This window comes from Camellia sinensis, chromosome 15, assembly GCF_055761805.1.
Source record: "Camellia sinensis isolate YWXY chromosome 15, ASM5576180v1, whole genome shotgun sequence".
In the NCBI taxonomy this organism is placed as follows: domain Eukaryota; kingdom Viridiplantae; phylum Streptophyta; class Magnoliopsida; order Ericales; family Theaceae; genus Camellia; species Camellia sinensis.
The window spans coordinates 16509685-16535323 of NC_138975.1; the positions used below are offsets into that span (position 1 = coordinate 16509685).

The following is a 25639-nucleotide window of genomic DNA, read 5'->3' on the forward strand; positions in this document are numbered from 1 at the left end:
CCGTCTGTGGGAAATCTTTTGACAGACAAAACCTTGCCCTCCAAGCTCGTCCGATCATCTTTCATGGCAAACAACGATGAAACTTCGTTGTCCGTCATTGACAGCATCACTCCAGAGTTGGTCCGAAGGAGAGACGGACCTCCCGCCGTTCCAAACATGGCGGACCTGGAGACCTTATCTAGAGAGCTCCCCAGAGATGCGTGAGATAAGCGCGCCAGGAGCACCAATCACTCTCGAAGTCCAGATAGACACTGGCGGTGAAGAGAGTCGCACGCTCAATGCCTGGAGTACAAGCTGAGAAACGAAGACGCCATCATTCAGAGGATGGCAGCAGAGATGAAGGTGCTAAAGCAACAAGTCAAAAGGAAAGGTGTAGTTGGAGTGGGAAACCACAATGAGCTCAGCCAACCCTGTCGCTCAGGCAGCCAGAACCAGCGAAGGATGCCTTCTCTTTCAATCTTCAAGAGTTATGGGGTTCGTGACTCTGACCTACTGGCGAAGAAGTCATGCGCACGAGATAGCAATTACCGTCCTTCACGTCCGTCGATGACGTCGAGATACACTCACTCTGCCCATTTAGAGGACCTGAGGGACGTCTTAGAAGAACGAGCGTGTCGGCGGGAGGCGCAAAGGATGCTGGCACTGCAACGGCTCTCCTATGGAGGTCACCCCAATAAAGAAGTCGTAATGCCGCCACCACACTCAGTTGCACATGTCCCTTTGGACAGAGACTTGGCGAGGCTGAGCACCACCTCTTTCTCCTTCGAGATAAAGACCACCCTGCTCCTTGCAGGCTTTCACCAGCCCAAGTTTATGCTCTATGACGGAAAAACCGACCCATACATGCACGTAAGCCACTTTTGGCAGGTTATGGCTGGCTACAGGCGGAACAACGCACTTATGTGCCTTATTTGCCCGTCAAGTTTGGGCAAGTTGGGCCTAAAATGGTTCGAGAGGCTGCCAGAGGAAAGTATCAAAAGGTGGCAATAGTTGGCGGAAGCGTTTGTGACCTGCTTCAAAACTAACACCAAAACGCCCAAGGAAGTCGACCACCTTCCGAGCGTCAAGATGAAACCGGGCAACTCACTGAAAGCGTACAACGCCAAATATTGGGAAACCTTCAACAAAAGTCTTGATTGCCCAACCAACTTGGCAATCAGCCAATACAAGCGCGGTCTCCCGATTGGACATAGACTGAGGGACTCACTCACCATGAACCAATCGACGACCATGGAGCTACTAATGCAGCGCATCAATGAGCACATCTGAGCAAAGGATGATGCTACCGCGGCCACCGTGAAGGTGAATCTGGTGGCAATGGACAAAAAGGTAACCGGAAAGATTCACGTGGTCAGACATAAGGCAAACAGTCCGAGCAACCGCGAAAGAGAGTTAGACCGTAGTGCTAACTGTAACAACAGGGGTAAAGGTTGTCACAACGACTGAGCTGACTATTCCTGTGATGCCGCGGAAGATACGAAGAGAAAATTGAACGCCTAAACAAGCATCACCACAGTTTTCAAGGTCCCAATCTACTGCATCCTTAGCGAAACCCACAACGAGGCATACGTCCGGTTTCCAGCGAAATTGGGAGACGCATAAAGGGGATTCAATTCGCGATATCGCTGCACCTTTCAAGATGAGTAAGGGCATCGTATCGAGGACTGTCTACTTTTAAAACAACACCTAGAGAAATTGGTGGCAGCTGGCCACTTGGATTATTACATTGACAAAGGTGTCAAGGCAGCGCCCCAAACTCCAGCCGAACCAAATGGTTTGGCCACCTTAGATATGCCCCCAAAGGTGTAATCAACGTGATCCATGGAATTACTGAGCCGGCGCGGGTCTATGAGCTCTAGGGAATGATAAAGAAGGCGGAACACATGCGAGAAGTTCTGTCAATCCAACCAGCTGTCAAAAAGAGCAGAATCGAGATAAAGGATGTTCTCAGCTTTTCAAGCCAAGATCTTGAACGTATTCAAATGTCGCATAATGATGCGCTGGTGGTCTTGCTTCACGTCAGGAACTTTGATGTTAGGCATATTCTCATCAACCAGGGCAGCTCGGTTGAAATCATGTATTACGACGCCTTCAAGCAGCTCAAACTTGAAAAAAAGGACTTAACCCCAGCAATATCGCCACTGGTCGGCTTCAACTCGCAACCAAAATAGCTGGTCTGGAAGATAATCTTACCAATTAAGGCAGGGTCCATTGTAAAGCAAGTAAAGTTTTGGGTATTGAAAGTGCTCTCCACTTACAACGTCATCTTGGGCAAGGGATGGCTTCATGCCATGCAAGCAATGGCGTCAACTTACCATCAAGTCATGAGGTTTCTATCTGTTACCAGGATGATAGAAGAAGTTTGGGGCGATCAAGTAATGGCCAAGTAATGTCTTGTGGCCTTGAACGGCAGCCGAGCTGCCAAAGGCTTTGTACAAATGATCGAAAGACCGAAAGATCAAAGTGTCTTGGAAGATGTGGGCACCAAGGCCAAGGAAAAAGATGTCGAAGACCTGGTGGAAGTAAAGATCAATGAGAATGATCCTGAGAAGTTCTTCCTATTGGGATCCAACCTAATAGCCAAAGAACGGTTGGACATGGTGGATTTTTTTGTCACAAACATCAAAGTGTTCGCATGGATGCCTTACGATATGCCTGGCGTCAATCTGAACTTCATCTGCCACCAACTCAATGTCTTTCCAGATGCTCGGCCTGTAGTTTAAAGGCCGTGAAGATCAGTACTTCATTACGCCGAGGTAGTAGCGAAGGAGGTTAAGAACTTGCTTGATGCAAGGGTTATTCAGGAGGTGCACTACTTTCGATGGGTTTCCAACACGGTCGTGGTACCAAAGAAGAATGGGAAATGGCGGGTTTGCGTCGACTACAAAATGGTTAACCGAGCTTGCCCCAAGGACAATTTCCTTTTGCCTAGAATCGACCAACTGGTGGACTTGACGACCGAGCACAACTGGCTCAGTTTCCTAGATGCCTACCGCAATTACCACCAGATTGCTATACACGAGCCCAACTAAGAAATCACTTATTTCACGACTCCAAGAGGTTTATTCTGTTATAGGGTTATGCCCTTCAAGCTAAAGAACGCCGGGGCAACCTTCTAGAGGATGGTCACGAAGATGTTCGCTCATTTGCTCAGCCGAAAGATGGAAGCCTATATCGACGACATGGTTGTGAAGAGCAAATATGCGACCGACCAATTAGCCGACTTGGTAGAGATGTTCGCCATTCTCAAACAACACAAGTTGTGTCTGAACGCATCAAAGTGTGCCTTCGTCTTGCGGTCAGGGAAGTTCTTGGGTTTCGTGGTCACTAACCGTGGGATTGAGGCGGATCCCTCTCAAATCAAAGCCATACAAGAATTGAAGCAGCCCAACTCAGCAAAGGACGTGTAACATCTTGTCGGGATGGCAGCCACGCTTAACCGATTTATAAGCCGGTCATCAAATCGTTATCGTCCCATTCTTCTGAGCATTGAGGTCTAAGTTTTCCTGGGACGAAGAATGTGACAGAGCCTTAGCCGAGCTAAAAGCATATCTATCTTCCGCTTCGCTGTTGGTCACGCCGGAGCAAGGAAAGGAACTTTATCTTTATCTAGCCGTTTTTCACCATGCTGTGAGCACGACGCTTGTTCGGGTAGAAGGCATCCAACATCTGTCGATCTTCTACGTGAGCAAAACCTTGCTCCCGGCGGAGTCAAGATATTTGCCGCTCGAGAAACTCACCTTAGCACTAATGATAACATCAAGGAAACGGCACATTATTTTTATGCTCACACGATTGTGGTGCTTACCGAGTTCCCTCTGAAAGCCTTGTTTGAGCGAGCAGACTTCTCTGGTCGAATCTTGAAGTGGGCAGTCGAGTTAGGACAATTTAACATCAGATTTCAACCACGAACCGACATCAAGGCCCAGGCATTAGCCCACTTCGTTGCAGAATTCTCGCTTGGAACTCACTCGGTTTGCCCTTGGTCCTTACTGATGCAACCGGGCTGAGGGGGGTAGGCACAGCGAAAATTGCACAACCTCCCATCTAACCAAACGTAGAAGGCGACGCGGAAGTTACGCGCCCGTCTACCGACTCATCACTGAAGGCCCACTTCAACCTGGCAATACGCTGTTGGATTTGGGAATAATAGAGCAACCTGTTGGATCCAACGCCGCATCGCTAAGGGAGAAGAAGGCATGTTTGTTGCGATCATTGATGGTGCGCTTGACACGAAAATAGCCGAGCAACCGAATAACTTAGAACACCTGAACCTTCAAAAATCTCAAGACCCCGAGGAATGTTGGAAACTTTTTATCGGCGAAATGTGAAAATTTTCATCGATGGTACTTCAAACAGACATGGCGCCGAGCTGGGCGTTGTCTTAATTTCATCGGACGGTCTAACCATTGAACATTCCATCACACTTGGGTTCCCCGTATCCAACAACAAGGCCGAATACGAAGCGCTACTAGCCGGATTGAAGAGCGCACTCCGATTGCAAGTATCCGAGCTAATGGTCTAGAGCGACTCCCAACTCGTTGTAAATCAAGTGTCTGGAGAAGATGAAGCCAAGGATGACTGAATGGCCAAATACCAATCTCTAGTGAGAGAGCAAATCAAGAAATTCCAAGCCATAAGAGTCCAACAAATTAGCCAAGAAGATAACGGCCGGGCAGACGAGTTGGCCAGTTTGGCTTCCATGGCCAACAAATCAAATCCCAACCTTCTCCTGATTGAATTCCTCCCAAGACCCAACATTGAAGACTCAGGGCAGACGGAAGTGCTTTGCACCGAGCTAGGTCCTTCTTGGTTGGACCCTATCATCTTTTTCCTGAAAGAAAGAATCTTGCAGCCCGACAAAAAAGAGGCACACAAAGTCTGGGTGAAGTCTAAGCAGTTTTGGCTCGTTCCGTCCAGTGCTTTGTATAAGAAGTCATTCACCGGTCCATACCTCAAGTGCGTTCTCCCAAACAAAGTCAATTCTTTTCTTTTCGAGATCCATGAAGGAATATGTAGGAGCCACATCGGCGGGAGATCTCTAGCCTACCGCGCTATTTCGCAAGGATATTGGTGGTCGTGCATGCAGGCAGACGCGCAGAAATATGTGAGAAAGTGCGAGAAGTGCCAGAAGTTTGCCTACCAAATTCATCAGCCAGCCAGAGAGCTCCTTCCTCTCACAAGTCCTTGGCCCTTCGCAATGTAAGGGCTTGACATAGTGGGACCGCTCCTAACCACACCAAGCAATCGCAAGTTCTTCACAGCAGCAACGGATTACTTCACCAAATAGGTCGAAGTCGACCCCTTGGCGACAATCAAAAAAAAATATGAAGAAGTTTGTCTGGCAAAACATGATAATGTGGTTTGGAGTCCCCAAAGCTTTGATCTCCGACAATGGCACCAATTTGATGGACGATTGTTCAGAGGATTTTGTGAGAAACTAAAGATAAATTTTTATGATTCTACGCCGGCCTACCCTCAGTCCAACAGCCAAGCCGAAGCATCAAACACGATCATTCTAGATAGGATGAAGAAAAGGTTAGAGAAAGCCAAAGAAAAGTGAACTGAGAAACTTTCAAATGTCCTCTGGGCCTACCGAACAACACCAAGACGCTCGACCGGGGAGACGCCTTTCGCCTTGGCATACAACATGGAGGCAGTCATTCCATTGGAGATCGGTATGCCCACCATTCGCTGCAAAAATTTTGAGCCAAACTTAAACGCCGAAGCCATCGCTCTAAAATTGGACCTTGCAGAAGAACACCGAGAAAAGGCGCTAATCCATGTCGCAACATACCAACAAGAACTGTCTAAAAAGTATAACAAAACAGTTCATCCTAGACTGTTCAAGGTCGAGGATTGGGTCCTAAGGAAGGTGATGGACAACATTCTTGTGACGGGCAAAGGGAAGCTAGGGGCAAACTGGAAAGGGCCTTACAAGATAGTCGGTCTGGCGAGCAAAGGGGCATACCATCTAGAGGACTTAAAAAGCAAAGCTATACCCCAACCATGGAACGCAGCCAATCTAAAGTTGTATTATTTTTAGTTTCAATCTTTGATATCATTTTTTGTATGGAACAAGCATTCCCCTCCATTTACCAATGTAATTCTTTCAGTCACCATGTGAATTTTCTATATGTAATATAAATGAATTACTGTACATAGAAAATTTGTCGTGGTTAATGGATTGCAATGAACAAAGGGGCAACTGTCTCCCAGCCGAGGTGATTTCACCCGGTTAAAAGAGTTGATGAATTGTTCAACTCTAAGCTTTTGACTGAGGTGATTTCACCCGGTTAAAAGAGTTGAGGAATTGTTCAACTCTAAGCTTTTGACCGAGGTGATTTTACCCAGTTAAAAGAGTTGATGAATTGTTTAACTCTAAGCTTTTGACCGAAGTGATTTTACTCGGTTAAAAGAGTTGATGAATTATTCGACTCTAAGTTTTTGACCGAAGTGATTTCATTCGATTAAAAGCTTTGATGAAATGTTCAACTCAAAGCTTTTGATCGAGGTGATTTTACCCAGTCAAAAGAGTTGGTGAATTGTTCAACTCAAAGCTTTTAACCGAGATAATTTTATCAGGTCAAAAGAGTTGATGCATTATTCAACTTAGAGCATTTAATCGAGGTAATTTTGCCTGACTACAAGAATTAATAGCTTGTTCAACTCCAAGTTTTTAGCCGAGATGCTTTGTCTGGTTGCAGAAGGCATTTTTCCTGGCTAAAGGAGATGATGTTTTTTTTAATTCCTAATTTTTAGCCGAGATGTTTTTCTAGGCTAGAAGAGTTGATGTCTTGCTAAACTTCTAACCTTTTAGCCGAGAGATTTTGCCCGGTTACATGAATGGATGCTTTGTTCAAGTATATAGCACGGTTGTAATGAAGAAACACAATGCAATTGCAAATAACAACGGTTATAAATTTTTCACTGATTATAATTCTAAGTACAAAAGTTGGGGGCTAGTAGCCCGGTTACAAAAGACTTCTAAAGGAAAATAAGAAAGAGAACAGATCCAGTCTAGAGGAGAGGGGAAATATCAGCAAATTCGTCCCCGGCTCCAGCAATGGTCTCCTCCAAATCCACCACGGCGGTTACATCACCGCGATCCCCTTGGCCGGTCTGGTTTTGACCGCCTTCTTCTACGACCTCCTCATCGGCCTCCTCTTGCAGAGAGTTGAAGACCTCATTGGCATAAGGAACTATATAGCCCGGTAGGAAGGCGGGGAGTGGAGAGGTGAACGCCTCGGTCTCGGATCCTTGACCGAGCTTCTCGCAAGCTGCCTTTCAATCGAACTTAAAGAAGACGTCCTTGGTGGCTTCGACTTGTTTTGTGTAGCTCTCCTCGGCCTCTTTGAAACCAAGATTGTTGGCCTCATCCACCACCTTGTCCTTTGCCTTTTTCACCTCCTCCAGCTCGGCTTTTAGGGTATCTCTGTCTTGCTCGGCCCTCCTAAGCTGACCAAGTAGCCTCGCATTATCAGCATTCGCAATTTCGAGCAAAGCCTTAACTTGGCCCAGCTCAGCCGAGACATTCTTCCCGACAGCGTTCAGCTCGGTTACTTTTTGCCGCAAGCTGACAATGCGGTCCATGACAAAGTGGGTCTTCTGAATAGATTGTAGGAAACTAAAAGAAGGTTAGACCAAGGAAAAAACAAACCAGGCAGACAATTGAGAAGATTTTAAAATTCAAAACTCTTACTCTAGTCATCGATTTCACCGCTGACTTGACAAGCTAGGTGTCCGGAACATGCTCGGTCCTTATCATATCTTCCGGTAGAAGCAGGGATTTGGAAAGATTAAAGGCAAGAAGGTGTTCCTTGTCCCCTTTCACAGAAGCATTGGTCAGGATAAGGCCTCCCTGGGACTTTAACCTCGGCTGCCAAGTAGGAACCGGTTTGACTTCGGTCGATCCATGCTCAGTATTGAGCTCGGTTGCTAGCTCAACAGATAGATCAGCCGAGCGAACCCTTTTACCAGGCTGGCACTGCTCAGCATGTTGTGCAGCCATAGAAGCTAAGTCGATCACGGTCCCGAGCTCTAGCCAGCGGTCGGTACAGGAAGTGGATCACTTAGCAACTTGGTAGAAGTAGCGGTAATTAGGTTCTTAATCCGGCTTCTCTTTGACATCTCTTCCTCCTCAATCAATCATATTAAGGACTCGTTTGGCAGAGTTAGGTCATGCGAAGAAGAAGGAGCCCGGAGAAAATTTGTAACCTGGTTCTTGCGGGGAGCTGAGTAACGGTAGCTCGGTATACCCGAGGAGCTCGTAACAATCTCGGTGTCAATACCTCAGCACGGTCCTGATCGCCTTTTCGTTCAGATAGAGGTAATTGGCTTGTAACTCTTCGATCGCTGCAAAAAGAAGGCAATTAGCTCGACACGATTAATAATGACAAAAATAAGCAATTAGAAGCTTGGCTTATAAGAAGAACCGATGTCCTTGCTATCACCCAAAAAAAATCATCATCATGCATATCCTTGTCCGGCGTCCTGGTCACCAATCACTCCTTGCCCAGTCTTATTTTTAAGTAATAACTGTAGTCGTCCTTCGTCCGACCGAGCGTGTATTGACGTAGGATCTCAGCCAATCTTAACTGTAACCCTAGCCGATTATTCAGTTCGGCCACTCCATTTATGATCCTATAAGTGTTGGTAGATACTTGAATAGGAGCCAGCCTGGTTTGTCTCAAGAATTCGCACATTAGGGGCTGCATCGGGAAGCGCAACCCTCCATCGACTATGCTTAACATGGTGAAAGGGCAGGACTCTAATCTGCCCCATGGATTTATGCCCTCTTCACCGAGCTCCAAGTGCACGTCGGTGGAGACACCATACTCCTTGCGAAACGAGGCCAAGGCGGCGTGTTTACAAGGAAGCGGTAATGCCCCATAAAGGACCGGCTTGTTCAGCTCGGCAGAATTAGGTCGACTAAGCTGTGCATGATGGCTGCTTGGTCTTTGAAAGCCCTGGTGTTGGTGTGCTTGGCCTCTAGGAGTCTACAGTTAAAAATCAAGCATAAGCGGGAGCACAATCGCGCAAATAAGCTTGATTTTAGCTAGGTCTAGATGGCTTTGGTGAAATCTAACTCGATCGAAAAGCGGGCCAGATATTAGCCCGATCATACGACCTCGTGTGTCCTGTATCCCAGCTTTCTACTCTAGTTTCACAAACAATGAATTTGCCCAGTCTTCTTACGTTTTCAGATCAAGATAGCACTATTAGCCCGGTCTATCCCAAATTTGCCCTTGTTCATCTTAGAAGGCGATGAACAATGGCTGAAAATGGGGAGGGCGAGGGTTTTCCAACGCAGATGGTTAGACAGAGCCCTGTTTTGTTTAAATCTACCCTAGTTTCTTCACATTTCGTGATGTTATCATGCCATTTCGAAGGAAAGTAACATGACAAGCTCAAAAACATGAAGAACAATTAAGAACAACAGAGGGAATACGAAGAACTTACGGGTTAGGGCGTGAATCAGAGCTCCAGACAGAGAGATGCTTTCCCGCAGTAACGACAAAGCCAAATCCACCAGAGAAATGCTTCGATGTGAGCAAGAGACGCAGAAAATGAGGGTGGTTGCGTTGTAGTTCAAGATTGACTATGGGGAAGAAGATGAACAGTAAGAGTTGGGATGTGAAGAGGCCTACAATATATGTATGAGAATGAATAGAGGCACCAAAGTTTGAATTCGGAGAGACGGCGTGGGACAGTGTAGCAGCGCCCGCGTGGGACCTCGTGCTACAGTTCGGACTCGATTTGTGTCACGGTTCTTAATCTGAACCAAAGAGTCCAAATCTGGCAAATCGTTTTGAGAAACAGATTTTTGAAAAAGTAGTGCCAAACATGGACTGCTTTGCCAGATACAGAGTCGCCACCTAAATATTTTTTTTATGGGAGAATTTAGGAAACCCTGACTCGGTGCCGAAGGCCACATGTCCGTCATCACCGGAGTTGTCTCGGCTCGGGAGCTTGGGTACGATCGGGGAAGGTCAGCTATGAGCACCCCCTTTCGCCCGGTCCGAAGACCGGCCTCTACTAACCGTGATATCCGTTTTTGAAAACTTTACGTGTTCTTATACCAATTATTAGCCTAGAATTACTATGTTATGCGCACAGCAAACAAGTATAGACTAGATTGCCTAATTTGGAAATAAACATTGCATATCCGTTTGGTTTGAAAATGCTTTGGAATTTGCTACTCGCAAGTAGGCTAAAATACGGATTTCAATGAGTTTTTCCAACTCAAACAACCCAACCTTCACCCACAGGCATTCAAGCAGTTATAACACATAAGCAGCTAGCCACATGTTAAGCATGCTGTCATGGTAACATTCACACGCGTGCGATATGCTAAAGCATTAAAATACTTACATAGTACTCCATGCCAAAACCAAGAACTTGTTAGCAAACATGCATGATCCAAGTCCATGTGAAGTGCCTAATGCATCGCATACAAAATGTTGCTAGAATAGGCTCGGCTATCCTAAATATGTCATGTGAAAATGCACAATTAACACATATTCAATTTGAAAATTGAAGTATTGATGCAATTAGCATGATGTACCGAGCCTAATGCATGTAATACAAATGCATGGATGCACACATGCATAGCATAAGGTATGCTAAAATAAATGTGACCTAATACTAACCATCAAAGCAGGTAAGTAAAAGGGAAGAAAGAAGTGGGGATTGGAAGACATTCACACACCCACACACACTTATTACAGATTTGCCCTCGCTCGGAGGGACCGAATAAATATTACAAATTAATTAACTACGCAAGCTAATTAATATTACAAATTAACTAATTTAATTAACAAATTAAATTAAATTAATTAAAGCAGGAAAGCGTCTCGAGAAACGCGCCACCATGCACAAGCTGCCTCTGTTTTCCTTCCTTTCCTCCTCTGGAGGCTGTCAAAGCCTCAGGACTACATCCTTGGACAGAGGGGATCATCACCGGCTGAATGGAACTTCCACCGGCAGTGTGGTATGGCCATCGGCACAAAATAGGGTCTGTCGGCAGAGAAAAATGTGCCGGTCGGCACATTACACTGCCGGTCGGCAGAGTATTCCTGCAGAACCTGCAACTCACAGCAACAAAGGGCAAAACAAGGCATGGCAGCATATTTCAAGGCATGTATGCATCAACCATGTCTCTTATCATTGTGATGACTCAAAGGGACATGTGCCTCGGTTCTTGGACCACCAATCATGCATTTCCATGCATGGTGGCCCAAAGAACCGAGTATGCATCTTTGATTTCAAATGTATGCACACCAATCAAACAAATAAGGCCCAATTCCTATCACCAATTCAAGGAACAAGGCATGCATGCAAGATGCAATGCAACCTAGGCATACAAGCTAGGAATGCAACATGGCATGGCAATTAACTCATGCAAGCATACAAGCATGCATATGGCAATGCAAATGGATGCAAAGATGGACTTAAACATGAATTAGGCGACTCTAAAATAGGCCTAAAACAGTAGCCAAAAGTGCTAAAGAGTGAGAGCTAAATGGCATGCACACACACATGCACATAAGGACCAACACTTAAGCATGAATCAAACAACATTCAAGCACACTTGAAAGAAGGAAACATGGACAAATTAGCATGCAACATGAGCCTTAAAATCATGTTATAAAATGATGCCAAATCAAATTATAAATCAAGTCAAGCATGCAACAAAAAGTCCAAGTGTTCAAGGCAAATCAATAATGCATTGAACTACACTTATCATGACCAAACATGGCATGCATTAAACAACTAAAAACAGATTTTTAGCATGTTAAAACAAAGCCAAAAGACTCCTTAGATGGCATCTAAGTGGCCCAAATTCAAAGGCATGTAAAGGCACCAAAACATGGAGCATTGCAAAACATGCTTTCAAAGCATTAAAGAGACATGCAAGGCAATCCAACAAGCATGGAAATGGGACTGAAATGACATATAGAATGATCCCAAATCACCAAAACAATGCAAAGATGGCATGCTACACATGCACATACTCAAGGCCAACAAGCCCAAATGCAAAGGAGCTATATAATGCATGCTAAAATCGACCCAAACGACTATGGACAGATCTAAAACATAGCAAAATAAGCATATAATCTTCACAAATACAAGCCTAAAACATGCTCCAACAAAGGCTAACAACCTAGACATGTTAAGGCACAAATATGGCATTACAAGGCAACTATGCTAAACATGCATAAGGTTCCAAAACCAACTTGAAATCATGTTATATCATGGATATATAAGCATGAAAAACATACCAAACATGCTCAACACACACTCAAGCATAGGCTTCTTTAAGAGGCCAAAATATGCCCTTTTCAAGGACAACAAGGAGAGGGGGTGGCCCTCTCCCTCTTGGGACTTCAAAGCATCATCTTCACCACTGAAATCCCTCAAGATTTCAGTGGTGAAGAGACCTCAACACCAAAATCCCGGAGCTAGCACAAAATGGCTCAAAATGAGGCCTTTTGAGGCCTAAGGGTGGTCAACAACCCTCAAACAACAAAACACTCTTTATAAACAATAAAGAGGGCTTAAAAATAGAACTTTTTTATGTTATACAACAAGCACAAAAACAGCTCTAAGATAGATGAAAAATCAATGCAAAAAGGGGGGAAAAGGGACTAGTTTCTCACCCTTGTAGCCTTCTTCAACAAAGATGCTCCAATGGCCTCCTTGAGCTTGAATCCAAGACAAAAACTTCAAAACACACTCTTTAGGACCTCAGCTCCAAGAGGAAGGTGAAACACTAGGTGTTTGTGTGCAATAGTAAGGCACAAAACACCTAGTGAACAAAATGGAAGAGAAAGAGAGATAGGTGAGTGTATCTAACCCTAACCCTAGAAAACCAGAGCTCTCCTCTGTCTTTTCTCTCTCAAAAATGTCTAAGCCTCCCTCCTTTTTGCCTTAGAGAGAGTTCTCTCTATAAGCCTCTTGTAAAGCTTATCAAACAAGCTTTGCAAGAGGGAGATCCCTCCATACACGTGTATGGAGGGGAGAAAAAGTTATACAGCTGTCCAAAAATATCTGCAAAAGCAGATGAACAGCAATCGGCCGGCAAAAAATGCCATCTTGGCCAAACAAAGTGCCGACCGGCACAAAAAAGTGCCGACCGGCAACAAATAGTGCCGACCGGCAAACTAAATTGCCGGTGGCAGCAAAAACCAGCCGGTGGCATCTAGCCACTGCCGGTGAAGGGTGGGGATGGTCTACAAGCCCCACTCTGCCTCTCAAAGGCAAGATGCAAGTGTTTGGTGCAAAACCAGACACTAAACGGTCGAGTTCGGGGATCCTGAGGCATGGCGCGCGAGCCGAGACCTCCGAGAACTCCAAACGAACACAAACATGGATAATCACCGAGTGTTCAAACGGTGACGTCCAAGTCTTGAGGACGGTCAAAAATGGGGTGTCTACAGACAGTGGGATAGGCAGTATGAGGCCAATTAGTGAATGCCGCGTATCTATGATGAGATCGGTGCCAGTCTCGAAAAGACAAGCTGGAAACCTAAATCGTCAACCAAGCAAAGCTACACAATCGAGCGTGATAACTAGCATGGTTGAAGGTGGTGAACCAATCTGGGGGCACAGATGGCTAGGCATGAAGCCGGACGGTAACAGCCGAGCAAGGGAGTTCGGCCGCAAGATGTAATCCCAGTCACGCTAGCGCGGACGGAATTAAGGGGCAATTGGGAAGGGTGTTTATGACCCAGCAAACGGTTGAGCTAGTTTGGGCTGGAATTAGGGCCCTTGCTCGATCAGACAATGGGCATACATTCAACCAAGGACCTATTCTGGTCAAGTTGGGACAACCTTGGCCACTAGCTCAGTGCTATTTGATGGAATTTGTCTTTTAAGACCAGATTCGGCCGAGCAGCTACTCAGTTGTGACCGTGGAGCTCGATTGAATCCACATTCGGGTCTGACCAACGATACCAGGCTTCTGCGTGGCCCCAATAGAAAGGGAAAGCCGAGGCAGCGAGTATAGCCCGGTTGGAAGGTCGATGCGGCAAGGCGAAACCGCAGGAAGGAGATCCTTCTTTATGTACGTGTTGGTACTATTTGGCAGTTTTATCGTTTGGTGCTTAGCTATATTTGCACTGACACATAGGAAAAAGTAAGAAGAGGACATGTCCACGCGTCTAACGAGAAATGGATGCAGAAACGCGCGCAGAAACTATATAAACAATGTCGTGCCTCCATACACAGGTCTGGAACATCTTATGGTCAGAGCTCACCTACCACTCTGTCTTCGCTCTTTTCTCTCTCTCTCTAAGGGTGCTAACTTAACCGTCGGAGGGGTTTTCTGACAGCACACCGCCGGATAGCTCACCATCATTGTGTTCTCAGGTCAATTGAAGGGAAGCGCAGCTTGGACACGAGGAGTACGGACAGCGTCGGATATTTGGCTCCCGTACAATTAATAAGTGAAAGCCTAAATTGGTTTAGTGAAACCTACTTCTCCTCATACCACATGACAATTTTATATACGCTAAAATAAATTATCATACATAACGTAAGCAAGTTTTGAACCAAACACCTTAGGTTTTATTAAGAACATACTTATCACTTAAGCAACATACATATTATGATATTAAATTTTTTATTATTTATTTTGATTATTAATTATTTAAATTGCACACACATCACATGTGCCACCACTAGTATAAATAGCAACAGGTTCTATAAGGGAGAGGTTTCTCTCATGTCCAATTTAGGCTCATAGACTTTTTGCAAACTCTATATGAATGATCTAATTACTGTTCAAAAAATATATATATGAATAATCTAATTTGTTTAAATTTATTCAATAATTGTTACAACATAATTTGGTGAGATCTATTTTCAAAAAAAAAAAAAATGGACAATTTATTCAAGATCACACTTAGGGTGTGTTTGATTGGATGGACTGGATAAGGGGGGATTAAAATCCATTGGACTTGAGTCATGGGACTGTGAATCCCCCAGACTATTTGGTTGGATTGGATATGTATTCTGTATTTGTTTTTTCATGGAATCAGATGTCTGGAAAGGACTATTTTTAATGAATCCAACGTTTGGTTGGACGGATTGGATAGGATAAATGAACAAAAGACTATTTTACCCTTTTTCAATTGTTTACTAAGTAATAGGAATATTAAACATATCTTTAATATTTTAATTATTTTTAGCTAGATTAAATAAAAATTTATTTATTTTATTTTTTACAGAATTAAATAAATTTATTTTTTTAAATAAATAAATAAATAAATAAAATATCAATAAAAATTTATATTATTTTTTTAATTAAAATGTTAAATAAATTTGTTTTTAAAAATAATACACTGCTGGAAATTGAGGTTTTAAAGGCGTTTAAAAAACGCCGCGATAGATCTTAAAAACGCCGTGAAATCATTTTGCGACGTTTAGCATCAAACGCCGAAGATGCGGCCGTCGCTATAACTCTATGGCGTTTTAGAAATGTCGCTATATGACAATAGGTAGCGTTTTATAAAAACGCCGCTGAAAGGTCCGTAACAGTAAGATGACGTCACCATGCTATTTAGCGACATTTTTAAAACGCCGTCGTATCTCTGATACTATTTAACGACGTTTTGAGAAACGCCGTGATAGCCCTCTTTTTTTTTTTTTTAATTGTGCTAATTTTAAAAAAAACCTAAAATAAAACTGAAAAATAACACTAATATAAAATAATAACTCTCATTCACATAGTAAAATCTCATCAAATGATAGTCCACACCACAATCATTGTGCAAAAAAAAAAAAAAAAAACATTCACACAAATCATTTGAATAACATTAAGGAGTCACCAAAATTGGATGCCCCTCTATTTGAGCCAAATTGGAATCTGAGTTCCCCAAAATACAAATTTGGACATTTGAGCCAACTTGATATTCATATTCCCATTCACAGAAAGTTAATTTAGAAAATTATAATAGCAATGACTCAACATCTTCAACACGCATAATTCCAGTTCCCATTCCTTTGATGACACTGATGGCGTCTTTCTAAAAGTTCAGACAGCAATGACTCAACATCTTTAACACGCATAATTCCACTTCCCATTCCTTTGAGCAATGATAGGATGACTAGCTGCCAAAGAAAACTCAATCCATTACTTTCTGTTCATGCTATTATGGAAATTTTTAAAATTCTTGGCAGTAGTTACAAAATCTTATTCACTTGAGTAAAACAGAGCTTCTCTGCATACAGACATACAATGCATGCACTATGTAGATCCAAATCAGAATCACCAACCTTTGCATATGCAGAAAGATTTAGGGCGAATCCTAGAATGAAAACTAGTATGTCATTCTTCATAGACTGGCTGAATCTGAAAAATGACAGTTGCACAAGTTAATTTAGAAAATTATAACACAGAAAGTTAACATCAGTAAGCAATTTGTAAATTAGTACAGATAATAATAGCAGTGATTCAGGACAGCTAAAATTGCAATAGTTCTTTAATGAGAACAAAACTAATTGAAATACATAAGATGAAGAGGATATCAAGAAATATTTTATTTTATTAAAGGCAACAACTCATAGGGCCTACTTAAAGAAACAGAAGCAACTCTCTTTTTAAACTACAGACTTCATGATCTTCCTATTCTATGGATATCGACAAAGTGGACAAAATGAAATGATGGTTATTATGAGAAAGAAGATGACAGTATGATGATGATATGATGAAAACTAAGCATAACAAAAAGGTGAAAACCTTTGTCCAATTGTCTGAGGCACTAAAAGGCTATGGCACGAAGAGCCAAGCAAAGATGTTAAAAATGAAGGCAAAACTTTTCTGTCTGATAGCATGAGCCTCTTTTGTTGAACCATTAAGCTCAGAAGTTCCTCAAGAAAATTACTCCAGATTGTGCTATTCCCTGTCAATTTTAAGGATTTAGACAAAAGTGTTGCTTATAACAAAAGAAACAAAACAAAACAAATGCGACAAAACAAATAATTGAAGAGGATGCCATGATCAAAACCTTCTTCAGTGAAAAGCTTCGACAAAAATCGGACAAGAGAGATCTTGCATTTGGTAACTAGGAAGTGAAGATGCTTATGGAAAACATTATTTGACTAACATGCAGCAAAGAAAACAAATAGATCCTGAAGTGTGCATACCCACTTCCTATTATCATCCTGGAAGAAAACAATAAAAAAAATAAAAAAAACTAATTTAGTTATCTACCTATATGACAGGGTGATAGATTCAGAAATCAATCAAATCAGATACATATGTGACAGAGTTACAGATTCAGAAAACAGAGTATAGATTCCAGTGAAAGAACAATCAAGAACTTAATTCACCCAAAAACAATCAAGAACTTGGAATGAGTACTAGAGCTTTCACAGAGAATCGAAATGATTACCATTTATTATTCGAAGGATAAACTCTGCTAGCCAACAATGGGATGCAATCATGAATAAACCTGTTGCCTTTGCAGATTTGCAACCACTAGGGTGGCATCCTTATGGGCCTATTAAAAATAATCTTTTCATAATAAGCAACAACAATTAGGAAAATTAAACAAAACACAGAAGTATGAGTGAGAAAAAAATATTCATTAACTCAACCATGAAGAAAATAGACAAATAAATTAATGAAGCTAATTCTATTCTGAACTTGACATAGTTACCAACCAATTAGATGATATTTCATACTCAATGGAGATCAATGGTCCTTGCTTTTAAAACACACACATAAATTTAAGCTAATTCTATTCTGAACTTGATTTTCTTCTTCACTTTCTAAAGCTATAATCCAAATATTCCCACTTAAAAGCTTTGCTAAACGACGTCTATGTATTTAGTCAAACAAACATTTAGAAAATATTGGTCCCTAACAAAGAAAATGAAAACTAACCTTGTCCAACTCCGAAGTTGTCTGAACCACAGTGCTTCTAATTGAACAAAGAAAGTTTGGATAAACACAAGATCCACAATTTATACTTAAAAAACACTCGTGTTCCTGTTCTATACCTTTGTCTGCAAAAATTCAAACATCATAGTTCTCGGTGGCACTCAGATGTAGTTTCAGAATTGAAAAAGTAACTACATCCAAATGAGGCCCAAGTAGTTCAATCAATGCATTTATTATCACCAGTCCAAGATAGCACTTGGTGCAGTTCCATCTATACATATCATTCAAGGCCACCAAACACAAGACTTCTAAATTCTACTATGGATACATCTGAGGATTCAACTATATCCATTAAAACTCAGCTGAACCTCATCTTTCTATAAATGATATAGGAATTGAATCACCAATAGCAGGGAAGAATGGTTTTCCATACAATTTACCTTAAAGAAATTTCCCAAAACTGACTTTGCCAAAAACCATGTCATAGATACTATCATATAGTGTTACCAACTCTTCTATAACATAAAGCATCATATTAAGAAGAAAGCCAAGAATATTAAATGTGTAGAAGCATAATCTGTAACAATAAGATCACTACAAATCTTTTATAATTCTGTTGATTATTACAAAGCTTTAAAAAATATTAAATAAGAAGGGTAGAGTTTTAAAACAGAGCAAAATCACAGCAAAATCAAATGCAATGGCTTTTGAAACAAAGCAAAATCACAGCAAAATCTCATTTGACTCCTCCCAGGCCCTCCACCACAGCAACATCACAGCAAAATCAAATGAAATGGAGTGATATCACAACAAAATCAAATGAATCAAGTGAATGCTAGAATTGACATTACAACATATACAACTACTTACCAGATAACAGTAGGATAAATTCATAGTATTAAGTACTAAATAATTATTTAAAAGAAAACCAATTCACTCACATAATTTGGGAAGATAACCATATCAACATTCCCAGGCACCTCTGCTAACTGCACATATAATAATATTAAGAACAAACACAACAACTTCTAACTGCACATAGAATGAAGAATATACCATCATAAAAAGCTGTCAAAATTTCATAAGTACCAAAGCGAGTGCCAGCACCTAATGCAATTTTTTTTTTTTAAACTGTCCATTGATATGCAATTGTCGCTTAATTCAACACCTAGACGAAGCAATATACATAAATATTGTACATGTACCATAACAAACAAGTACTAGCACCCTGAAATATCATTGTTTCCATCGGCCAATCTTTCATAGATCACAGTATCAGCACCCTGAAAAAAACAGGTTCTGTCCAAGTGTCATTTTTTTTCCTATTAGAATCCCAATCTGGATCGTTGGATCTTACAATTTTGCAAACCCAATCGGGCCAAATGATCTAAATCGCACTAAGATCTTAAATTTTGTAGAATCTTAAAGTGACTATGATTTTTTTCTTATATTTATATTAAAATAATAACTACAAACACCCGCTCCAAGAGTCTTCTCTAATTTATTTTAGCATAGAAGATGCTTAATATTAAAGGAACTATTTGTGATCCACCCTTGAGCAGGTCAAATACTGTAACAGTGTGATCCCTACCTCAATTGAAACATAAAGAGAAATAGGGATAATTGGTGAATACAAAGTAATTAGGGTAAACATATTTAAAAAAGCAACCTGTAAAAAATGTACTTGGGAGGAGATATATTGGCTTTGATGGTTATTGTGAGAGGGATATGTCTTAGTCAATCAGCTTTAAAGCATCTAAGCAGCATCTCATGCCGTGAAAAGGATTTTTTACCTTTGCCTCTGTTAGGCCCTTTTCTCTAGTTAGATAGATTTTTTTTTTTTTTTTGACTTGCATGTGTATGAAAGAGAGAATGGAAGAAGTATGAAGCATAAAAAGAAGGAGAGCCCAAACTAAATAATCAAAAGTTTTGTTACTTGCAAAAAGAATCAAAAGTCTATATAACTAAATAATCAACTGCTAATGTCTTTGAGAAAATACAAAAAGAGAGCCCAAACTGTCTCAATGGAATAAGGAAAACACTAAAACACTACAAGGGAGTATCAAAGTCTAGAGAAATTCACCTCAACTAGTGTCTGCTCAAACGCAACAGCAAGAAGCTTATCCTAATCAACAAGAAAGATTTAATAATAAAAAGAAATTAGTAAGAGATAATGAGAGAGACGTGTCGAAGTAATCGCTGCACATGAAACATGACAGTAACTTACCAACCATCCAGCAATCCCTGGAAGTTCTGTAACATGAAGCCCATGAGTGAAAATAGGTTTCACTGTCATCTGAAAATATGGTGGCTCGACAAAGCATACTCTCAAAAGGCCAAGGAAAGGCCAGTGACGATGGAACTTTACCCCAATCAAGACCTAGAAGAGACAAAGAAAGACACTTTCAGTTAAATGCAAGAAGAAATTACTAAGCATTAGTCATTTTTTCGCAATCAATGGCACATGACAACTATTCCAATTTTAAAAATCATTACAAAGCATTCTAGATCGATTCTGTACTCTACAGATTACACATTTCAGATGCAAGGAGAAAACATGAAATTAAGAACAGTATAACAAAGGATAGCTCATTATAGATGTGTGATTTAAAAGTAAAATTTAAATTTAACAGTAATTTATTACCTTCCCTTCAACATGCATGCCCATCAAATGCAACTTTTCCCGCATTCCAAAACCCAATCTCTTACTTAATTTCACAGCAAGTATTGCACTCATATATGAACAGATCAATTCTCATACCTCCTTTGCCTTTTCCTTTTCCACAATTCTCTCTCAAAAAATTTCCTCTTTGGCTTCGGCTGTGAAATTTGAGAAAAGATCAATTACGCAGAGGATTTACTAATGGCAGTATGAACAGAATTAACAAAAAAAATAAAAATAAAAACAAGGATCCGGGTGCATTAGTAATTAAAAGACAAACTATAAAAGCCGTAAAAATGTATGCCCCTATCATGAAAAGGGGTTAATTGAAAACCTGATGTTTCATTATGGGGAAGAAATACAAAAAATTAAAATAAAAAATAAAAAACTTATCATCATCAGGTAGTAGATAATCTGCTGCCTTTGCCATTTGAGCAGCACATAAAAAATCTGTTATTTCATCAATTGAGGCATCTGGACCTGCAATATTTTACAGGCATTATTAAGAGAAAGATTAAATCTAATGAAATGCGCAACCACAACACACAGGAGAATAGACAAAGTTTAGCAATATCATCCAGCAGAAATAACTAGTTAACAAGACCCAAATGAGTATATACATGACAATCAGTATCACAATTCGGTAGCAGATAGAAATGTAAGATGTCTAGTATATTAATTTAAGTTTGACAGGGTTTCAGAGTATAAGAAAGGTGTGGCTATGAACCAAAAAAACCAATTACAATCTTATTTGCAAATAGAAATGTAAGATGTCCAGAAATTATTGTGTTTGTAGTTAGGATAGCCTCCTTACTCGCCTCAATTAAGTGGCCCAGGGGCAAATGACAAATGTATGATGATCCAGTCACCATAAGTGGACTATTGTTATGACCCTAATAAGCAGCCAGCTTATCCAGAAGAAGCATCAGATGGTCTTGCATCTTATTTGCAAATACTCTACAACCTATATACTACAGGCAGGTCTCGTACTTATTTGATACTCTGCAAACGGATCAAATTTTATACCATCTGTTGATTTATATGGAAACACTTCACCATACCAAGCAACAAGGGAGACAGGGAGAAGGGAATGCAGCCGTAATCAGCAATAGTTACCAATATAATATTACATGGCATAGATTTTGCATCTAAAAGTTAAATTATTAAATTAAAATTAAAAAAAAAACTATTTTTTTTTTAAAAAAAACAGAACCATTCAGTGTTTTTATCACTATAAAAAGAAGGTTTGGTTCAAAAAAAGATATATAACAAGATTAGAATACAATTTCTTTAAGCTATTTTTCAGCAAACGGTCAAATCCTTAATCCCACCAGGACATCACCTTAGCATCTAGAGGAGTATTCTGCCAAAGCCAGAAGTATGCTTCGCGGTAATCATAAAAAATGACCCTGTTACCATGTGCACCCCTTGCAGCTAAGACAATTGAGGGAGATGAATATGCCTCTGAAGTGACCCAAGTGCAGTGAGTAGCATCCACTGAGCAAGTAGAAAGCACCAAGAAGAAGTGCAATAGCACCGTTTCCCTGGAAAGGTAGAGATTGATCAAGCGAAGCCTGTTTGTGCAATAAATCATGAGTACAAGAGATTAAAACACTCCAGAAGGGGCATATTAACTATATTTTATAGCTTGAAATATACATTGCAAAACTCCCCCCCCCCCCCAATCATAGAGAGGGCTTAGGCTGATTACAAGAAGATTGTCACACAAAAAAAGAAGAAGCTAACATTCAAATGCTGAAACATGTTTTTTTGAATAAGAAATTTCAAATCTCAAACATTATTTTGAATGAGAAATCTCAGATCTGAAACATACGAGAAATCTCAGATCTGAAACATACGAGAAATCTCAGATCTGAAATCTAAAACTTATGTAAACCCTAGGAGAAGAATCGAGGGAAGGAAAAGCTTGAGAGAGAGAGAGAGCATGCGAAATTGAGATTATAGACGGTGGTGCTCACCTTAGTCAACGATGGTGGTGATGGTGGCGGCGGTCGAGCTTCGAAATCGAGAGAGAGAGAACTTCAAAATCGAAAACACTCTGAGATTGGATCTGAGATGAAACCTAGCTGAATAAGGTTGAATCTTAATCTCTGAGACTCAAGGGTTTAGAGAGAGAGAGAGAGAGAGAGAGAGAGAGAGAGAGAGAGAGAGAGAGAGCGATCGATCGAGTGAGTGAGTGAGTGAGAGATTTGAGGGATTGGTGAGGGCTTGAAGAGAGTGAGAGAACGGCTCTGATTCTCACAGAGCTAAGAGAAACACGGAGGAATAACGTTATTGTAATACATGTGAAGACGTTTAAAAAACGACTTGTATTCCTTAAACGGTACCGTTTTAATCAAAATAAAATGCGACGTTTAAAAAACGTCGTTAAAGGTTAGAAACAGTGGTGTTTAAAAGAACAGTCGCTAAATAAACGCCGTTAAATTCTATATTTCCTGTAGTGATAATAATTAAACAATGAATTTAAATAAAACATCTATTAACATTTAAATAATGAAATTAAATAAAATATAAACAAAATTTTAAAATAAAACATCAATAAAATATCTATAAAAAATTATTTAAAAATAAATAAATAAAACATCAATAAAAAGTTAAATAAAATTATTTTATTTTTAAATTGAGACATTTAAATTTTATTAAATTTTATTAAATATAATACATAATTAAATAGTAGAAGGTCAAAATGATCATTTCACCACCTAATCCCAACAGTAAATAATTCCCCCAAAATTATCCTACACCCCCCCAAGATAATATAATCCCCCATATGGGGGATAAGGAGTCCGACCGGACTCCATGTCCGGCAGACTAAAAAAAAAATAAACATCGGATTGGATTTACTGTGCAGATTACAATTCGCACAGTAAATAATTCCCCCCCTTATCCCCCAATCAAACACACCCTTATAATTTTTTTCTTTTTTCTTTTTTACTTCAAAATCATAATTATAGTTAATTTTTTAAAAGATAAATATAATTTAATCATATTATTTCAATAATCAAATCAATCTTTCTTTTCTTTTCTTTTTTTTAATTTGTATGAATTATCTACTCATAGGAATTTGAAAGTGGAATCTATATGGTAGGCCACAAGCTCGGATTAGAAACGATGGTGTGGACTAAAGCAGGCCCCTAACGCCACAAAGTCAGCTGCTTTGTGCCCGAAAAAATTCGGTAAGCTGTTATAGTTTGAGAAAAATAATGAGAAATTTACTGATAAGTCTTATATATAAAATTTAAAATTTATTTAGTTTTAAAATAAAATATTTACACTAATTAGTTATATATATTTTTATTATTATCAAAAAAATCTTTTTTTTTTTAAGAAAAAAAAGTAAAGATGCTACTCTATCCCACCACTGTCGGATTTCAGTTAGGTGATCATGGAAGACTCACCAGAATGTTCAACATTACCGGGAAATCGCCAAAATATCATTGAACGTCAGAATGTTAAACATCACCGGGAAGTCGCCAGAATATCATCGGAATGTTCTGAACGTCACCGAAAGTCGTCGAAATGTCTAAAATGTTCGTTGAACGTCAAGAATATCACCAGAGATTCACCAGATTGTATAAAATATTCTCAAAAAAAAACATAAATTGAGAAATTAAAGTGAAAAAATATAACAAAATGTGCTAAATATTGATAAACTAAAAGAAGAAGAAAAAAAACTAAGAACAACAAACAGCAACAATGGGAAAAAAAACATATGTTATTTTCAATTTTTGAAGCGTTTAAGCAAATAATTCCTAATATTGATTAAACTGAAAAGTAAGTTTTGAAACTGTAAAATGTTACAGTTTCAATGTATGATTCTATTAAATATTTATCTTTATTAATCAAACTGAAAAATATGTTATGAAACTATAAAATTTTACAGTTTTAAAGAAAGTTATGAAATTGTAAAATTTTACAGTTCTAAAGAATGATTTATTTCAGTAAAAACAAAAAAAAATGAAACTGTAAAATTTTACAATTTCCACCGTCTGTAATTAAAACTCGAAAATAACTTATTCAGAACTTGAAAATCTTCTCCATTACAACAGAAAAATAGAAATGTGTAGTACAGAAAAAGTTTAAAACTGAGAGATCGAAAGAAATAGACATATATAGAGAAATGCTTATACTCTGACAATTATTTTATGATTTAGATGTAGCCGAATCTAACGTAGACCTACTCATCTTCTTCATCGGAAACTCATCTCTTTTGCCGTCAATGAGCACGACGTAAGGAGTTGGTGCTCGGTGGTTATCCCGTGGACCCCAATAAATGGTGGTTGCCAGTCGCTAGTGACCGTAGATTAAAAAAAGAAAGAAAATAAGGAAGGTGTGGTCGTCGTCGTCGTCGCCAATATCAGAGAAAGAGAGATAAAGAGAAGAAGCAAGGTGTAGGAAAAGAAGAGCAGATAAATGGCCATAGGACTTTTAAGTCTATCTAAAAGGTTTTAGAATTAAATAGAATACATACTTTTCAAAAAGCAATTAAGGATAATTTGTCCAAAATAAATAGGCCCAATCCAATTCAGGCCCAATATGACTTTCTATATATTACAGGCCCAAAAATATTCTTTTGGATTTTTAAATTTGACTATTGTAAATTGAAGGGCCCAAAAACATTCAATTGATGTTCTAAATTAACAACACTACAAGAAAAGGGGGTAAAAAACACGAAAGCATTAGCGACGGCAATTTTCCCGTCGCAAAAAATGGTTTTTTGCGACGGCAGCCTAAACCGTCGCAAATGAGGGCTTTAGCGACGACATTGTCCCCGTCGGTAATAAGAAATGCGCGGTAGGAAGTAAATGCATCAGTATTAGCGACGGATGTTTTTACCGTCGCCAAAAGCAATTTTTTGGAGACGGCGTACGGTTGCTGTCGCGAATATTTTACATATTACGACGGCAATTGTCCGTCGCAAATAAGTATAAGTTAAACGGCGTCGTTTTATGCATAAAGTACTTGACATTTGCGACGGTGTAAAACCTACCGTCGCAAAAAGTAAATTTTTTTTTTCCCCGCTCTTCATCTTGCCGCTCGATCAAAAAGTGTAAAACCTATATCCA

At 40.0% G+C, this 25639-nt stretch overlaps 1 protein-coding gene across 2 annotated transcripts; it reads right to left on the reverse strand.

Annotated features, from left to right (window-relative positions):
- Positions 1-15810: 15810 nt before the first annotated feature.
- LOC114315020 (C2 domain-containing protein At1g53590) lies at positions 15811-22126 on the reverse strand. Of its 2 annotated transcripts, XM_082908890.1 has the most exons (8): positions 21895-22126; positions 20535-21032; positions 20118-20270; positions 19974-20015; positions 18832-18879; positions 16745-16907; positions 16282-16357; positions 15811-16116 (listed from the first exon to the last, which is right to left on the reverse strand). In XM_082908890.1, the coding sequence occupies exons 2-6, from the start codon at positions 20625-20627 to the stop codon at positions 16866-16868; spliced, it is 378 nt and encodes a 125-aa protein (XP_082765016.1). In that variant the 5' UTR covers positions 20628-21032; positions 21895-22126; the 3' UTR covers positions 15811-16116; positions 16282-16357; positions 16745-16865. The 2 variants fall into 2 exon arrangements, with proteins under 2 accessions (XP_082765016.1, XP_082765014.1); XM_082908888.1 differs by lacking the exons at positions 18832-18879; positions 19974-20015; positions 20118-20270; positions 20535-21032; positions 21895-22126 and adding exons at positions 17400-17507; positions 17894-18480.
- Between the last annotated feature and the right edge of the window lie 3513 nt (positions 22127-25639).

What these genes read in the sequence shown, in the direction of transcription:
- LOC114315020 (XM_082908888.1), bottom strand. Translation starts at nt 17,451, where the DNA reads ATGATTGCATCCCATTGTTGGCTAGCAGAGTTTATCCTTCGAATAATA. An exon ending in TATCCTTCGAATAATAAATG is followed by an intron (nt 16,908 to 17,399) that starts GTAATCATTTCG and finishes TAAAATTGACAG; the next exon opens with GGAATAGCACAATCTGGAGT. An exon ending in CCTCAGACAATTGGACAAAG is followed by an intron (nt 16,358 to 16,744) that starts GTTTTCACCTTT and finishes GTCATTTTTCAG; the next exon opens with ATTCAGCCAGTCTATGAAGA.